The sequence below is a fragment of the Schistocerca serialis genome, chromosome 11 (assembly GCF_023864345.2).
Source record: "Schistocerca serialis cubense isolate TAMUIC-IGC-003099 chromosome 11, iqSchSeri2.2, whole genome shotgun sequence".
Classification (NCBI taxonomy): Eukaryota; Metazoa; Arthropoda; class Insecta; order Orthoptera; family Acrididae; genus Schistocerca; species Schistocerca serialis.
The window spans coordinates 43,690,490-43,706,008 of NC_064648.1; the positions used below are offsets into that span (position 1 = coordinate 43,690,490).

Below are 15,519 nucleotides of genomic sequence, written 5' to 3' on the forward strand. Positions count from 1 at the left end.
TCTCCAGCAGTACAGGGTGACTGTTCATCACACATTAGCAGTAGTGTAAGAAACCATGTCATTGAGAGGTTGTCCCTATTCCTCCTTGTTTACTGAGAATGAGAATCAGTGACTCTACATGCATTTTTAGCAGATAGCCAGGTTAAAAAAAAGGCTAGCATAATCTTCATTATCACGTGCAAGCACCATAGGATTGTCTAACAGCAAAATGGTACAACCATGGATCCATACATACCTTTATTCGTATCTGTGGGGTTGTATCAAAATTATGTCCACTTGGATATTTACCATTTCTAATACAGGTAACTCCCATCAGGTCTTGTGGGAATAACTCTTTTTAATTATGCGTACACATTTGAATACTGGTAGATGTAGTGAAAGCGCAACTACAATTAAGAAATAGTACTGTATTACTTGGCCAGAGTACACGCAGTGTAGTTCATGATACCAAAAGTGGATGGAAAGATAACATGCGTCACTGCAGTGCATGTAATAAGTAAGTTTTCCCAGAAGGATATTAAATCACAGTTACTGGCTTACCCACAAAAGGAAAAAATAAAATCATTGTTGTATAAGAACGATGCACACTGACGATCAGAGTATTTCAAATGAAATACTGTGTTAAAGCTTAAAGAAAGGTAATCTCCCACATATTAGTACAACAAACGATCTCACTGTTTTTGTCAAGTCTCAGAGCACAGTGACTATAATGACGTAATTTTTATCACACTTAAAATACAGTAAACAAAATACAGAAAAAAGTAACCAAAGCATAAAAAGAGGTACTCATGGAAATATTTAAAGTTAAATGCAAATGAACATTTATGAATGGCATGATTTCACAGTAACTGTCGCAGTGACAAGAACAGTTAACCCATCACTGTGTAATTACAACAATCAATGCATCTACCCTTCTTTGCAAAACCCTAAGTATTTCTTATTCATCAATACGACAGTGAAGGTGCTACTGTTGTTTGAAAATTGTTTGTCTCTTAACTTCATATAGAACTGGATATAATTAAACATTACCTTTCACAAACCATTGCTAGGAACCTGCGTTTGACACCCTCTGTGTCTTTAGTGCGTTTCAAGTATCATTGTCTGGTAATGAAGTTAAGTTATTTGTGATACAGAAGCACTATATAATTCAACTTATCTATGCTTTCGTTCTCCTGACCTACTATTGATACCCTGTATTTATGTCATGCTGGATCTGTGTTCTCAACACGTAGCAGTGTCTTCTGACAATGGACTTACTTGTGATGATGTTCAGAATTTCACGTCTGAAGTCTATTGTAAAGTAGGTTGAGAAACGAGGAAAGTGTAGTTCTTAAAGGCGTAATACAGTTTCTATAATGGCATATGACAAAACTCATAACCATAAATCGCTTGTTTCACCAGATCAGTCCACATGAGGTACGATACATTCCACCACAAATTACGAAGACCAGGATTTAGCCGGCCGAAGTGGCCGAGCGGTTCTAGGCGCTGCAGTGTGGAACCACGCGACCGCTACGGTCGCAGGTTCGAAACCTACCTCGGGAATGGATGTGTGTGATGTCCTTAGGTTAGTTAGGTTTAAGTAGTTCTAAGTTCTAGGGGACTGATGACCTCAGAAGTTAAGTCCCATAGTGCTCAGAGCCATTTGAACCATTTTATCCTTTACATACAAAGAATATAGATCATCTGACGTGCAAAGGTGCTGCCAAACATTAACGTATGCTACACTATATGCATGCGTTTGCCTGACTACTAGTAAAATTTTGCAGTGTGTGTTATTCTTTGTTTACAAAAGGCTAACACAACCTCCAGATAATACTGTTTTATACATTTTAACTTCCCACCAGTGTGTACTACGAGCCTCTTGGGTAATTTAAAATAGCTGTGATTTCCAGATTTTAAGCGAGTGTGTCAAGTACATGATCTATGTAGGTTACTCATTCCATAAATTAGTCTTTAGTGTTAATTCCAAACACTTGATATACAGGGTGGTCCATTGATCGTGACTGGGCCAAATATCTCACTAAATAAGCGTCAAACGAAAAAACTACAAAGAACGAAACTTGTCTAGCCTGAAGGGGCAAACCAGATGGCGCTATGATTGGCCCGCTAGATGGCGCTGCCATAGGTGAAACGGATACCAACTGCGTTTTTTAAAATAGGGACTCCCATTTTTTATTACATATTTGTGTAGTACGTAAAGAAATATGAATGTTTTAGTTGGACCACTTTTTTCGCTTTGTGATAGATGGCGCTCTAATAGTCACAAACATATGGCTCGCAATTTTAGATGAACAGTTGGTAACAGGTAGGTTTCTTAAATTAAAATACAGAACGTAGGTACGTTTGAACATTTTATTTCGGTTGTTCCAATGTGATACATGTACCTTTGTGAACTTACCATTTCTGAGAACGCATGCTGTTACAGCGTGATTACCTGTAAATACCACATTAATAAATGCTCAAAATGATGTCCGTCAACCTCAGCGCATTTGGCAATACGTGTAACGACATTCCTCTCAACAGCGAGTAGTTCGCCTTATGTAATGTTTGCACATGCATCGTCAGTGCGCTGACGCATGTTGTCAGGCGTTGTCGGTGGATCACGATAGCAAATATCCTTCAACTTTCCCCAGAGAAAGAAATCCGGGGACGTCAGGTCCGGTGAACGTGCGGGCTTTGGTGTGGTTTTGACGACCAATCCACCTGTAATGAAATATGCTATTCAATACTGCTTCAACCGCATGCGATCTATGAGCCGGACATACATCATGTTGGAAGTACATTGCCATTCTGTCATGCAGTGAAACATTTTGTAGTAACATCAGTAGAACATTACGTAGGAAATCAGCATACATTGCACCATTTAAATTGCCATCGATTATATGGGGGCCAATTATTCTTCCTCCCATAATTCTGCACCATACATTAACCCGCCAAGGTCGCTGATGTTCCACTTGACGCAGACATCGTGGATTTTCTGTTGCCCAATAGTGCATATTATGCCGGTTTACGTTACCACTGTTGGTGCATGACGCTTCGTCGCTAAATAGAACCCGTGCAAAAAATCTGTCATTACCCCGTAATTTCTGTTGTTCCCAGTGGCAGAACTGTATACGACGTTCAAAGTCGTCGCCATGCAATTCCTGGCGCATAGAAATATTGTTAGGGTGCAATCGATGTTGATGTAGCATTCTCAACACCGACGTTTTTGAGATTCCAGATTCTCGCGCAATTTGTCTGCTACTGATGTGCGGATTAGCCGTGACAACAGCTAAAACACCTACTAGGGCATCGTCATTTGTTGCAGGTCGTGGTTGTCGTTTCATATGTGGATGAACACTTCCTGTTTCCTTAAATAACGTAACTATCCGGCGAACGGTCCGGACACTTGGATGATGTTGTCCAGGATACCGAGCAGCATACATAGCACACGCCCGTTTGGCATTTTGATCACAATAGCTGTACATCAACAAGATGTCGACCTTTTCCGCAATTGGTAAACGATCCATTTTAACACGGGTAATGTATCACGAAGCAAATACCGTCCGCACTGGCAGAATGTTATGTGATACCACGTACTTATACGTTTGTGACTATTGCAGCACGATCTGTCACAAAGCGAAATAAGTGGTCCAACTAAAACATTCATATTTCCTTACGTACTACACGAATATGTAATAAAAAATGGGAGTTCCTATTTTAAAAAACGCTGTTGATATCCGTTTGACCTACGGCAGCGCCAACTAGCGGGCCAACCATAGTGCCATCTGGTTTCCCCCATCAAGCTAGACGAGTTTCGTTCTTTGTAGTGTTTCCGTTTGACGTTTATTTCGTGAGATATTTGGCCTGGTCACTATCAATGGACCACCCTGTAGAGGTCCGCTGATTGTTCCAAATTCGATTCTTAACTGTTATATAAATGAATGCACCTATCTCTTGTCTCTTCATGTATTTAATTAAGTACTTTATTTGCCTATTGTGGACAAGAGACCTATGAATCCTAAAGTAAATTTTGATAGTGAAGTGGAAATAGCATGACATCTGATAATAAGTGAAAATATGGTGTTTGTGTTTTTCGTACAAAACTCGGCAAAAGAAAAATATGTATTGCTGTAAAGAAACCATTCAATTAATAGCAGTTACTGGAAAGACACTTTGTTTTTAACGTTTCCAGTTTTCTATTTCACTTCAACGCTGCTTATGAGCTGGTTAAGAAAAACATTCTTCTACTTTAAAACTGTCATTCTCATCTTATAGCAATGTAGTACTGATTAAACCTCGCTTTCACTAGTGTAAATGCGTTCGTAAAAAGTCCATTTCACATGATATAAAATCTTTAGTGCACATAACGCAAAAGTTACAGTCATTTCATGTATCACCACAGTGCGTTTCTCACTTAAAGGAACTTCTAAAGCTTTACAGAGTAACATAGTAACCTCCTGATGATGATGAATAGCAGCCTCTCACATTCTCTTTTAGTGGTACATTATAATTGTAAAACAACTGATCTCTCTAAACTCTTGTCCACTGTATAAGCAATTACTTCCCGTCACACTTTAATCTTTTACGTTATCATTGCTCTCGTTACTTTGCTATTAATATACAGTAACTTAGAATACAGCAAGGCACACTCCTACTGTAGAAAGCAATTCTTGCGTAAAAAAAAAAAAAAAAAAAAGAAACTGCAAAAGAGAGATGGCAAACTAGCCTCAACTGGAGACTGGTTCACATTCTAGCACAATTCGTTTGCACTAGTCAGTCAAAATGACTGACTGAACGACAGAATTATTACTCACAACTGCATCAATAAAATACATTTCTTCCCACAGTGAAATCACTCCTATACAGAATAAAATGTCACATGAAACTCGTTCAAACAAACAATACCTCAGTCCCATGACCTCAAGGCATACTGAGTATATGCTGACAGCAACTTGTCCTTTTTTTTCCTGCATTTCTGCATAAACTATTTTGAGCTGGACTAAGTGACACTACAGAGGGTGGCAGAGCTTTATCATGATACAGTTGTAACCAGACATAATGTACTACCACTGTATGGTCTGCATTAACAGAAGTTATTCTTATGATCGAAAAAGGGGTTTCGTATTGAGGCATGAATTTCTTAGTCTTCCCTTTCTTAATCATGGGCTTACGAATCAAAAGTAGGTCCCCAGGTTTATACAGAGAAAGCACAGCCACTTTGTTACGTCGTTCATTTTGTTTTCTGGGTTGCTTATATTTATTTTGCTTGATCTCCTTCCGGATAGCCTTGAGGTGACAACTTCTGCCAGATCCACGACAGACTGGAGTTTATCATGTTAAGATGGGGAGCTCATAGACCGTCATATACTTCCTCGTAGGATGTATGCCTAGTTGATGCATGTATATGACTATTTTACGCAGAAGTTACATAGGAAACCTACCTGTCCCAGTCATTGAGTGGTTTATGTAGTAAGACAACAGCCGAACTGTTGTTTGATGAACACATTGGCGGTGGCTATTACCTTTTGGATGAAAAGGAGTGTTTCTCTGTTTTTTTTTTGTTTCGTAGTAATTTGTACACTTGTAAAAACAGGATGAATATGAAATTAGTCTTCCATTCAGTCAAAATATTATCAGGACGTCCGAATGATAAAACTTAACTATTAACAAAGGCACTTGTTGCTGTTCCTGTAGTCATATCTGCAACTTGTACTATAATTACATATCTAAGAAAAAATCTGTGATAGATGGGATATATTTATTATTTTGTGTGGTCTGTGGGAACGACCTGACATTGTCTAAGGCAACATTCTGAAACGGGTTTGCAACGTCTGTAGCGTCTAGAAGTGTTTGCAAGGTAAATTAAGTTCCTGGTGGGACTGACCTCTGACAACAAGCAAGTAGTTTTGGATGTACTTCTGAACATTAGTCCGTCTATCTTCCGTTCAATGCCGTGTGTCTATTCTGGCATTCATAGTTTTTGTCCATTATGACATGCCTGCAAAGTGCCATGATACTGAGCTATTATACATGCTTGCAACTCTTTCTGCAATTATGACTCTGTTGCTCAGGGGGATTTATGTGTCATGGAATATGATCAACTGCGACAAAATGTGGAAGAGAATTGTACCAGTGACACTGTACATCTCTCAATGCTTCTATTAAAACATTGTCAGTCTGAATCATTTTGACCTTATGGCTCAATGCATCAGTACTCAGGTGTGAACAGCTTGGTTTGTGGCATACGTCATAATCCTTCTTTGATGATTTTTAATGCCCAACGAGTCAAATGACTACTGGGGTCCTTTAAACTGAGCCTTTACAAAAGAGCAGTATAATCAGAGACCACAGTGATTTTCTTCTGTAGAAATAACATCTAAAATAGTTGTCTCCGAATTTAAGTGCTAGCAATTATTCCTGACAAAGAATAGCACTTATAGGATATTCGAGGTGTCTGTTCAAAGGATAAAAGGCTTTTCCGAATCAGTATATTAATAATGTGTACCTGTCAAATCATATTTAAGTTTCCTCATAGCCTATTCAATTCCTTCTGTCCGCTAAAGCACTGCAACTTGCTTTAACAACTTAGTTAATCGTTTGAGTGTCATAGCACAATCCATGACAAAGATGATAATAATTAGTGAGGCCAAGAAAAGTTGCATCTCCTTAACATTAGTGGGCCTGGAAGAGTCTCAACTGGTTTGGATAGCTGTGGATTTGTCTTAACCTCATCTGATTGTGCAGAAAAAAACAATTTTAAATTCAAATGTGTAAGCTGTAACCTTGGTAAAACGTACCTCAATCTCACCAAATGTTCCTCAGTACTCCTTGAAAATATGATATCATCCAAATACACTAAAGACGTTGTAGGCTTCAATCATCTTAGTAACAAGTCAGCGTATCTTTGGAAAGTGACAGGCGCATTTGTAAGGCTGAAAGGCATGTGCAAAAACTCATACAACCTTCATGGAACCACAAATGCGGTTTTTAGGTATTCTGGTGCAATCGGAATTTGGTGCTGATTAGAATACATATGAAAGGTAGTAAAATGCTTACAGTTTCCCAGTCTGTCTAATGTTTCGTCGATATGGGGTAGAGGGTAGGTATCAGTGGTAGTTACCTTGTTTACTGCTTGTACGTTAATGCATAGGCGATAGGCTTTCTCTCTACTGATTGCCTTTTTGGGTACCACAACGATAGGAACCTCGCAGGAGTTCGCAGAGGATTGATCTATCCCTGCAACTAGCAGTTGTTGTGTAACATCCTGAACAACAGATTGTAGATAAAATAGGAATCTGTCCGGTTCCGAACCTGTCCCATTTCTGAGCAAGTGGCCTAATGTCTTAAGTTTGAATTCCGTGTTGTACAATGTCAGTGACTGACATATACTGCTGTTCCTCGAACAGCCAAGCATATTCCTTTAATATCGAGTACAAAAGATTACACTGACACTGGCAAATGTGCTAACTTCTCATAGGCCTGATTTTCAAGTAAGGGCGCTACCGTGCAAATTCTCCTTCTGTCAGCTGCTTCTTGCTCTTACGCTTTAACTTATTTTCTCACTGAAATTATTCCTCAACAACTTCCTGAGCACTAGCAAGTATTGTTCCACGTGTAATGTCTATATCACCTTACCGAAAATCATCAATAAATACTGGAGCACAAAACTTCTTTACCAGTCTCTCTATTTTATTTACACTACTTCTCACATGAATCTACGACCTGTATAGAACGTTGTTTAGACTGAGTGTACCAACGAGAAAGTCCAATCTAGGCAGTATTTGGATCGTGAAGTCTGTCCTGTGCCAGGCGCTGATTGTTACCAGTTGTGTAAATTCCAAATGCCCATGTATGTAGTTCTGTTGGAGGTTGTGGAAGAGGCCTCATTCCACAAATTCCTAACGATTGAGGGTCGCGAGTTCCACAGAAATAGCTGCCACACTGAATCGAATAATATGCGTCCCATAATCTTCCACCACTCAGTGCCAGTGTAGGAAATCCTTCTCTAGAATGACACTGAAATCCCTTCTGCTTCTTCTCCCAAGTTTCATAACAAAACCATAGTTCTTACCATGCATCTGCAGGTTTACAGAACATATTCCTGTGGGCAGTATTACTTCTGCTCTTAATCCACTAATGTGCACGATTTAAGTGCACTCTTATTATTAAGAGAAACAAATAATGCTTTAATTTGAGTTCCTGTGTCTACTGACACTTTGGCAGCTCTTCCTCTGATATTGGCCTTTAAAACTGTTTGTCACCTCATTTACACTTCTGTCTTGGGCTGGATACATTGCCCACATTGCGTGGAGGATGGGTGGTGGGGCCTGATCCCTGACCATTTCCCCAACGTGTACTCACACTTTTTTCTACTATCACGTGGAGAATTCAACTATTGAAGATTCAGTCTCTGATCTTTTGGACAGGCAGTACTTGCATACCAGTGTTTGGAATGCGTACCATTTACAAAAACGTAGCGCAGCTTATTGCTTTGCGACAGAGTAGGGACGAACCTTGCAGTCACCTTGCAAAAAAGTATCAGTCTTACTGCTTCATGTAGTGAAGTAGGTGAGGCCACCTTTGGTTCTCTATATATCTGCAGATTTATTCCACATATAAAGACGTCAATTGTTCTGGCTCTAGCTACCTCAATTAACACGTCATTACATGTGGCGCCCCACCCTAACACATATGTGCCACCTGACACAGCTCATATCTGATCAGCAAACACTTCAAAATATTCATTCAACTTGTGCCTTAAAGTGGATAAATGGTCTCTGTAGTAGCTGACTTCTCATTTGTTGGAGTAGTGCTCTGCTAAATCGTATGCCAGGGCTTCAGAGAAAGGTAATTAAAAATATTGCCAAGGGCTAACCTCAAAGTTCTGTAAGTAGTCCACTGGTTTGAGATCTTAGTATTGAACCCAGTTACATCTGTGACATCCTAGTAGGTGTGTCTGCAGATTCCATGGCGAGACTTAAGGCAAAGGCGAGCGATGTTCTTCCTCAGATGCAGCGTCGGTGCAAGAGCAACAAACTGACTAATGCTGTTCATAGAACCACGTACATACTTCTGAAGGGAAGGCTTTCTCTTAAGTAGGAATCCTTCCGTGAGGCTTGATGGAATACCTGAAAAACGCAGAACTGCTAGCAGATATTTAGGCTTTCTTCTAGTCGAGAAAAGATACTATCTAGAACACTAAAAATCTGTTACTCAGAAAGCGGCAAAAATTATGCATAATATTGCCTGTGCTGGGACTACTGACTATAAATTACCATTTCATGTGGTATGGTTATATCACGAAGTTAACTTCAACACCATTATGGACGTCACTACCAGCATCTTGACTCATCATCTTAGACTAGGGAGCAACAAAACAATACTGCAACAAATTCAGTGGAGCTCACTGTGCCTTTTGTACTACACCTATAGAGGGTTTATTCGTGATAATTAGGATATGTCTGATGGATATCGTGGTTTGTTATAGGGAAGTGCTGTTTCGGTTAGGGTGTGAGCAATATGATCATGTGTATGAGATCACAGGTATGCATATCATTGATAAAAGACTTTTATGAGCCTCGAAGTTAGATGAATAGCTGTCTGATTGGGATGTTAGGAGCACTACAAAGAGTGTGTAACACATATAGTCAAGCATCGGGAACATATTCAAATTGCACAACTAGGTATGGTGCACGAGGTCGAGGGCACGGTCCATATCCCAAAAATTTGCACCTTCTGGGATGTAGTAACACACGAATCTGTAAACGTGGAGAGGAGGATTGTGGTGATCATGTCGTCCTCAGATGCCAGAAGGTTCACCAAGTGCTATGCATGACATACAAAATCTCAACCGATATTGAGGACAGAATAAAAAATTTGGAGGCACTACTTTTCAAGACGACTGCGAGATTTGCTGATCTTACGAAATTATAATTGGTAGTCTTCTTTCTAATTAGGGGAACAAACTTACGAATGAAATATGGAGTTGGCCGAGGGCTCCCGCACAGCCACTGCCTCACATGGCCCATTTTGAACAAAGATTCCTTAATGCCCAGCCACGTTCAAGGACAAGACAGTGGGCTATAAGGTGTATACTAACGATATAATTGAGATTTTTATGGTAATAATGATCAGTTAGATGAAATGTGTAAGGCGGTTAATAGCCAAAATCCTTATATTAAATATACCGTCGTATTATCATAGGAAGATAAGCCATCCTATTTGGATTTAAACGTCTCTCTGAATGAAAGAAAAATTCTGTTCAGTATTTATGATATGACCACCACAACATATAATTTGACACCAAGTTCTTCTGGACATCCCACGTACCTTAAACACGTTGCCTTTAGAGCAATCCTCTATAGAGTGCAGGAAATTCCGTTGAGCAATAGAGAGACAAGGAGAGAACTAGATACCATTAGACATATGGCCCACGTGAAAGATTATCCTTGGGAGATGGTTAACAAATAGAACTGAATATTGAAAGAGATGGTACGAAAAAGGGATCAGTGGGTAGTGTCCTCCTTAAGTAGAATGTGGACGATAAGAAGAAGAGATATTGCAAAGTATATTAACGTCGACCAGTTTCAGGTAAGGTGGGTCGGTGGCTGAGAGATTAAATGTAATAACTGTGTATTTAACATCCAAGAAAAATGGGCAATGGTTTATAGATCATGAAGAACGAGATGCGCAGGCCAGATGAGTGAAGCTTCCATATCAGATGTAGGGAGCACGATGAAATGAATAATCCTGTCAGTCGTTTACTTCCACTTAGTGCTTAATAAACAGAACTTGCAGGTTGTTAGCGAAGATTCAGATATCTCGCACAAATGCCCTATAGGCCGAACACTGACATCTTGGAAGAAATTGTAATCATGAAATGTAAAATCAAGCGTCCAGAGAGTGATGTTAACAAACTGCGTGAAGGTTTTATGTAATGCTTCGTATCTATATATATAACATTTTTGAGGTAGTGTATCCCAGTAGACAAACCTTATTTTATGTAAAAGGCAAAGAATCTCAGTGTTTTGCGTTTATATTTATATTGTTATATATTTTCCATTTACTTCCGCCACGACTTTTTTTTTTCTGGAGCTCCCACTAAGGGACTCACATATGTTGATGTGTAATTATATGGACAAGAGAAAGCCACTGGCTTTTTAAGCTGTGTTAATGATTTATAGTTCGAGTGCTTTGCTCATCGCGAATTAAATAAGTGTAGTAGGTATTACAGTGGGTTTGAACTCGTTCACCTCAGGATGGTTGACTAGTTCTTATATTATGCATTTGTTGCTTACAGGCTTCCTTGCTGAAGGTTCTCGTTTCTTAATATGTTCTTATTCATACATTGATTCCTAATATGTGGTTGTTGTTGTTGTGGTCTTCAGTCCTGAGACTGGTTTGATGCAGCTCTCCATGCTACTCTATCCTGTGCAAGCTTCTTCATCTCCCAGTACCTACCGCAACCTACATCCTTCTGAATCTGCTTAGTGTATTCATCTCTTGGTCTCTCTCTACGATTTTTACCCTCCACGCTGCCCTCCAATGCTAAATTTGTGATCCCTTGATGCCTCAAAACATGTCCTACCAACCGATCCCTTCTTCTAGTCAAGTTGTGCCACAAACTTCTCTTCTCCCCAATCCTATTCAATACCTCCTCATTAGTTACGTGATCTACCCACCTTATCTTCAGCATTCTTCTGTAGCACCACATTTCGAAAGCTTCTATTCTCTTCTTGTCCAAACTAGTTATCGTCCTTGTTTCACTACCATACATGGCTACACTCCATACAAATACTTTCAGAAACGACTTCCTGACACTTAAATCTATACTCGATGTTAACAAATTTCTCTTCTTCAGAAACGATTTCCTTGCCATTGCCAGTCTACATTTTATATCTTCTCTACTTCGACCATCATCAGTTATTTTACTCCCTAAATAGCAAAACTCCTTTACTACTTTAAGTGTCTCATTTCCTAATCTAATTCCCTCAGCATCACCCGATTTAATTTGACTACATTCCATTATCCTCATTTTGCTTTTGTTGATGTTCATCTTGTATCCTCCTTTCAAGACACTGTCCATTCCGTTCAATATGTGGTTATTAGTTGCATTTCAATTGATATTGCCATTGTAACAGTGATCTTAATATGTTGGTGGTTTTGAAAATTTCGTTTAAGGCTTGGGTCCAAGAGGCATTAGCTTCCTGAAAGCTCATACTGGCTACAACTCAGTGACAATCTTATGTCTGTCTTGATACATTGTGGTATCTGACCTTATTAGTGGTGTTACTGCTATTACTAGTACTGTTATGTGGTGGTATCAGATTCTATTATTGGCATTGTAGGAGGTATGTTCACTTACTTCTTATCACATCTGTTAGTGGTGCAATTGGTTTACTACTAGTGTTGCTATATGTAATAATAGTGCATCTTTTGTTAATGGGCGGTTTTAGTGTGTTGGCGATGGTGCTTTTTCACGACATCTTAGATATGATGATAGCAGGGTTACTAGCTTACAGCTTTCCCGTGAGATGCTAGCCATTGTGCACTCAGCCTAGTACATTGACCATCACATGACATTTTAATTGTGGTGTTCTGTATGTGCATGAAGGCAGTATTGACAAGTCAGAATCTTTGCATAAAGGGGACATATCATGTATGAACTGACATCTGCCCCTGCAGGCACTTTGTACTGTCTCTTTTTATAATGTCAGTGTGTGGAAGTCTGGTTATTTCACTGTGTGAGAGCACATATCACTGACAAGCCTAACCCATGAGCATGTAAGTTTGTATTGGTTTTATGGATTGTTTGGCCGTGAGTAGCTTATGTTATGATATCAGTGGGCGTGCTTACAATCTTTTATTTATGGGGATCACCTATGTATTATATAGACCTAGTTCTCTGAACGGTTTTCTGTGCAGCCACGAAATATATGAGATGTATTTTCTGCTTGCAGGGCATGTACAAGAGAATCACTATATTTTTCATGTTGGATTAGTTCTGTGTATATTCTGTATGTATTGAGGTAAACGTCTCAGTATGTCATTACAATTTTTTTTTGTTTTTGTTAGAGTATCATAGTACACTGACTGAAAAAAATCGCGACACCAAGAAAGAGTTGTACGACATAAATGAAAGTTGGTAGGCTTGTTTCCTCATCTGAAAGATGATGTCTATTCACCTTTCGCGCCAGTCACATAAGAGTGGCGTTAGTAGCTCCACTACGAAAATCCATATCAGATTTATTTTAAGTACACGGTGTAATGGTTCAAATGGCTCTGAGCACTATGCGACTTAACTTCTGAGGTCATCAGTCGCCTATAACTTAGAACTAATTAAATCTAACTAACCTAAGGACATCACACACATCCATGCCCAAGGCAGGATTCGAACCTGCAACCGTAGCGGTCGCTCGGTTCCAGACTGTAGCGCCTAGAACCGCACGGCCACTCCGGCCGGCACGGTGTAATGGTCTTGATTATAACTTACCTTTGAGGCTGGACGTCGTGAGCTGATTTTAGTCAAGAATGCTTTTAAGGCGACCAATACATCACTGAGTTTGAACAACGTCATGTGACAGCGCTATGAGAAGCTGGATGTTCCTTCTGTGATATTGCTGAAAGACTTGGCAGGGATTGTGCCACTGTACATGATTGGTGATATCGGTGGTCATGGGAATGTATGGTCGTAAGTAGACTGGGCTCCATATTGCCATGTGGCACTAATGAGAGAAAAGATATCATATTTGGCGTATCGCTCTGGGCCATCGTACTGCATCTGCAGTAGAAATACGAGCACCATTTAGCATCACATTGACACAACGAACAGTTACAAATCGGCTACTTCAGTGACAGCTTCGAGCCAGCTGCCTGTAGCATGCGTTTCACTGACCCCAGATCACCGCCATTTGCGACTTCAGCGGTGTCAGCGATAGCTCATCGGAGAGCAGGGTGCCGGTCTCTTGTGTTTTCTGATGACAGCTGCTTGTGCCAGTGATAGCTTTGTGTTGGTTAGAAGGTGGCCAGTTGAGGGCCTGCAACCAAACTGTCTGCTTGTTAGACACACAGGACCTATAGCTGGAGTTATGGGCAAGGGTTTGTTTTCATATGACAGCAAGAGCGCTCTCATGGTTATCACACACCACATAACTGCAAATCTGTACGTCAGGCTGTTGAGTTGATTTGTTGTGCTGCCATTTATGTACAGCGTTTCAAGGAGTGTCTTCCAACAGGATAACGCTCGCTCACATAGCACTGTTGCAATCCAATGTGCCCTGCAGTGTGTTGATATGTTGCCTTGGTGTGCACAATCAGCAGATCTGTCTCCAGTCGACCACATATGGGACATTATTGGACGACAACTCCAGTGTCACGTACAATAGTATTAACCAACCCTGTATTGATCGACCAAGTGCAACAGGTATCGAACTCCATCCCAGAGACTGGCAAATGACACCTGTACAACACAATCTGTGCATGTTTGCTTGCTTGCATTCAACATTTAGGCGGTTATGGTGGTTATTAATGTACTAGCATTTCATATACACAATGGATTTTGTTGCACTTACATTAACCTGTGATCTAGCAATATTAATAAATATGCTATCTAGATATATGTATTCCTGAAATTTCAATAGCCTACATTAATTATTTTTAGGTGTTATAATTTTTTCTATCAGCTTATGTTTGATCATCACATTTAGTAGTAATTTTTATTTAATTAAACATGAATAACATTTACATTTTATTGTTTTTGTTCTTGCAATGTAATACTGTCTGCTATCTCAAGTATTACAGTAAGTTTTAGCTATTTAAATAATGTTGATCTGATTGTTACTTTTGGTGTCTTTCTTTGTTCACAGATAATAATAAATTTTGGCTGTGACTTTGAGTTGAACTGAATAGATTTTTGTAAATTTTTTAAATGTAGTTTCGTTACATTATGGTGCACAGTTATTTATTCACATATTTTTGCTTCAATGCTTGTTAATACCACACTACCAGTGAGTAGTGCACTTCAGTAATAAGACAAATGTAAGTTGTTTTCTCAGCAATGTCATGTTGAAACAATAAATATAATCATAAGTTCTTGGGTAAAAAAAAAACGCAACCCCTAACTCATACACTTCCAATGCAACAACTAACTATGAATGTTAAATTTTGCCTCATAACTCTTCAATCCCCCCAAGAACCATGGACCATGCCGTTGGTGGGGAGGCTTCCGTGCCTCAACAATACAGATAGCCATACCGTAGGTGCAACCACAATGGAGGGGTATCTGTTGAGAAGCCAGACAAACGTGTGGTTCCTGAACAGGGGCATCTGCCTTTTCAGTAGTTGAAGGGGCAACAGTCTGGATGATTGACTGATCTGGCCTTGTAACACTAACCAAAACGACCTTGCTGTTGTGGTACAGTGAATGGCGAAAAGCAAGGGGAAACTACAGCTGTAATTTTTCCCAAGGGCTTGCAACTTTACTGTATGATTAAATGATGATGGCATCCTCTTGGGTAAAGTACTCCAGAGGTAAAA

At 39.6% G+C, this 15,519-nt stretch overlaps 1 protein-coding gene across 2 annotated transcripts in view; it reads left to right on the top strand.

Moving 5' to 3' along the window:
- Positions 1 to 14,995, top strand: part of LOC126427287 (zinc finger protein 83-like) — a 183,177-nt gene extending 168,182 nt beyond the window's left edge. The window contains exon 11 of one of the 2 annotated variants that reach the window (XM_050089567.1): positions 14,850 to 14,995. In XM_050089567.1, coding sequence (XP_049945524.1) covers positions 14,850 to 14,872 — 23 coding nt within the window. In that variant the 3' untranslated portion in view covers positions 14,873 to 14,995. The remainder of the gene's footprint in view (positions 1 to 14,849) is intronic. The other variant, XM_050089568.1, reaches the window with a different exon arrangement.
- Positions 14,996 to 15,519: the final 524 nt, after the last annotated feature.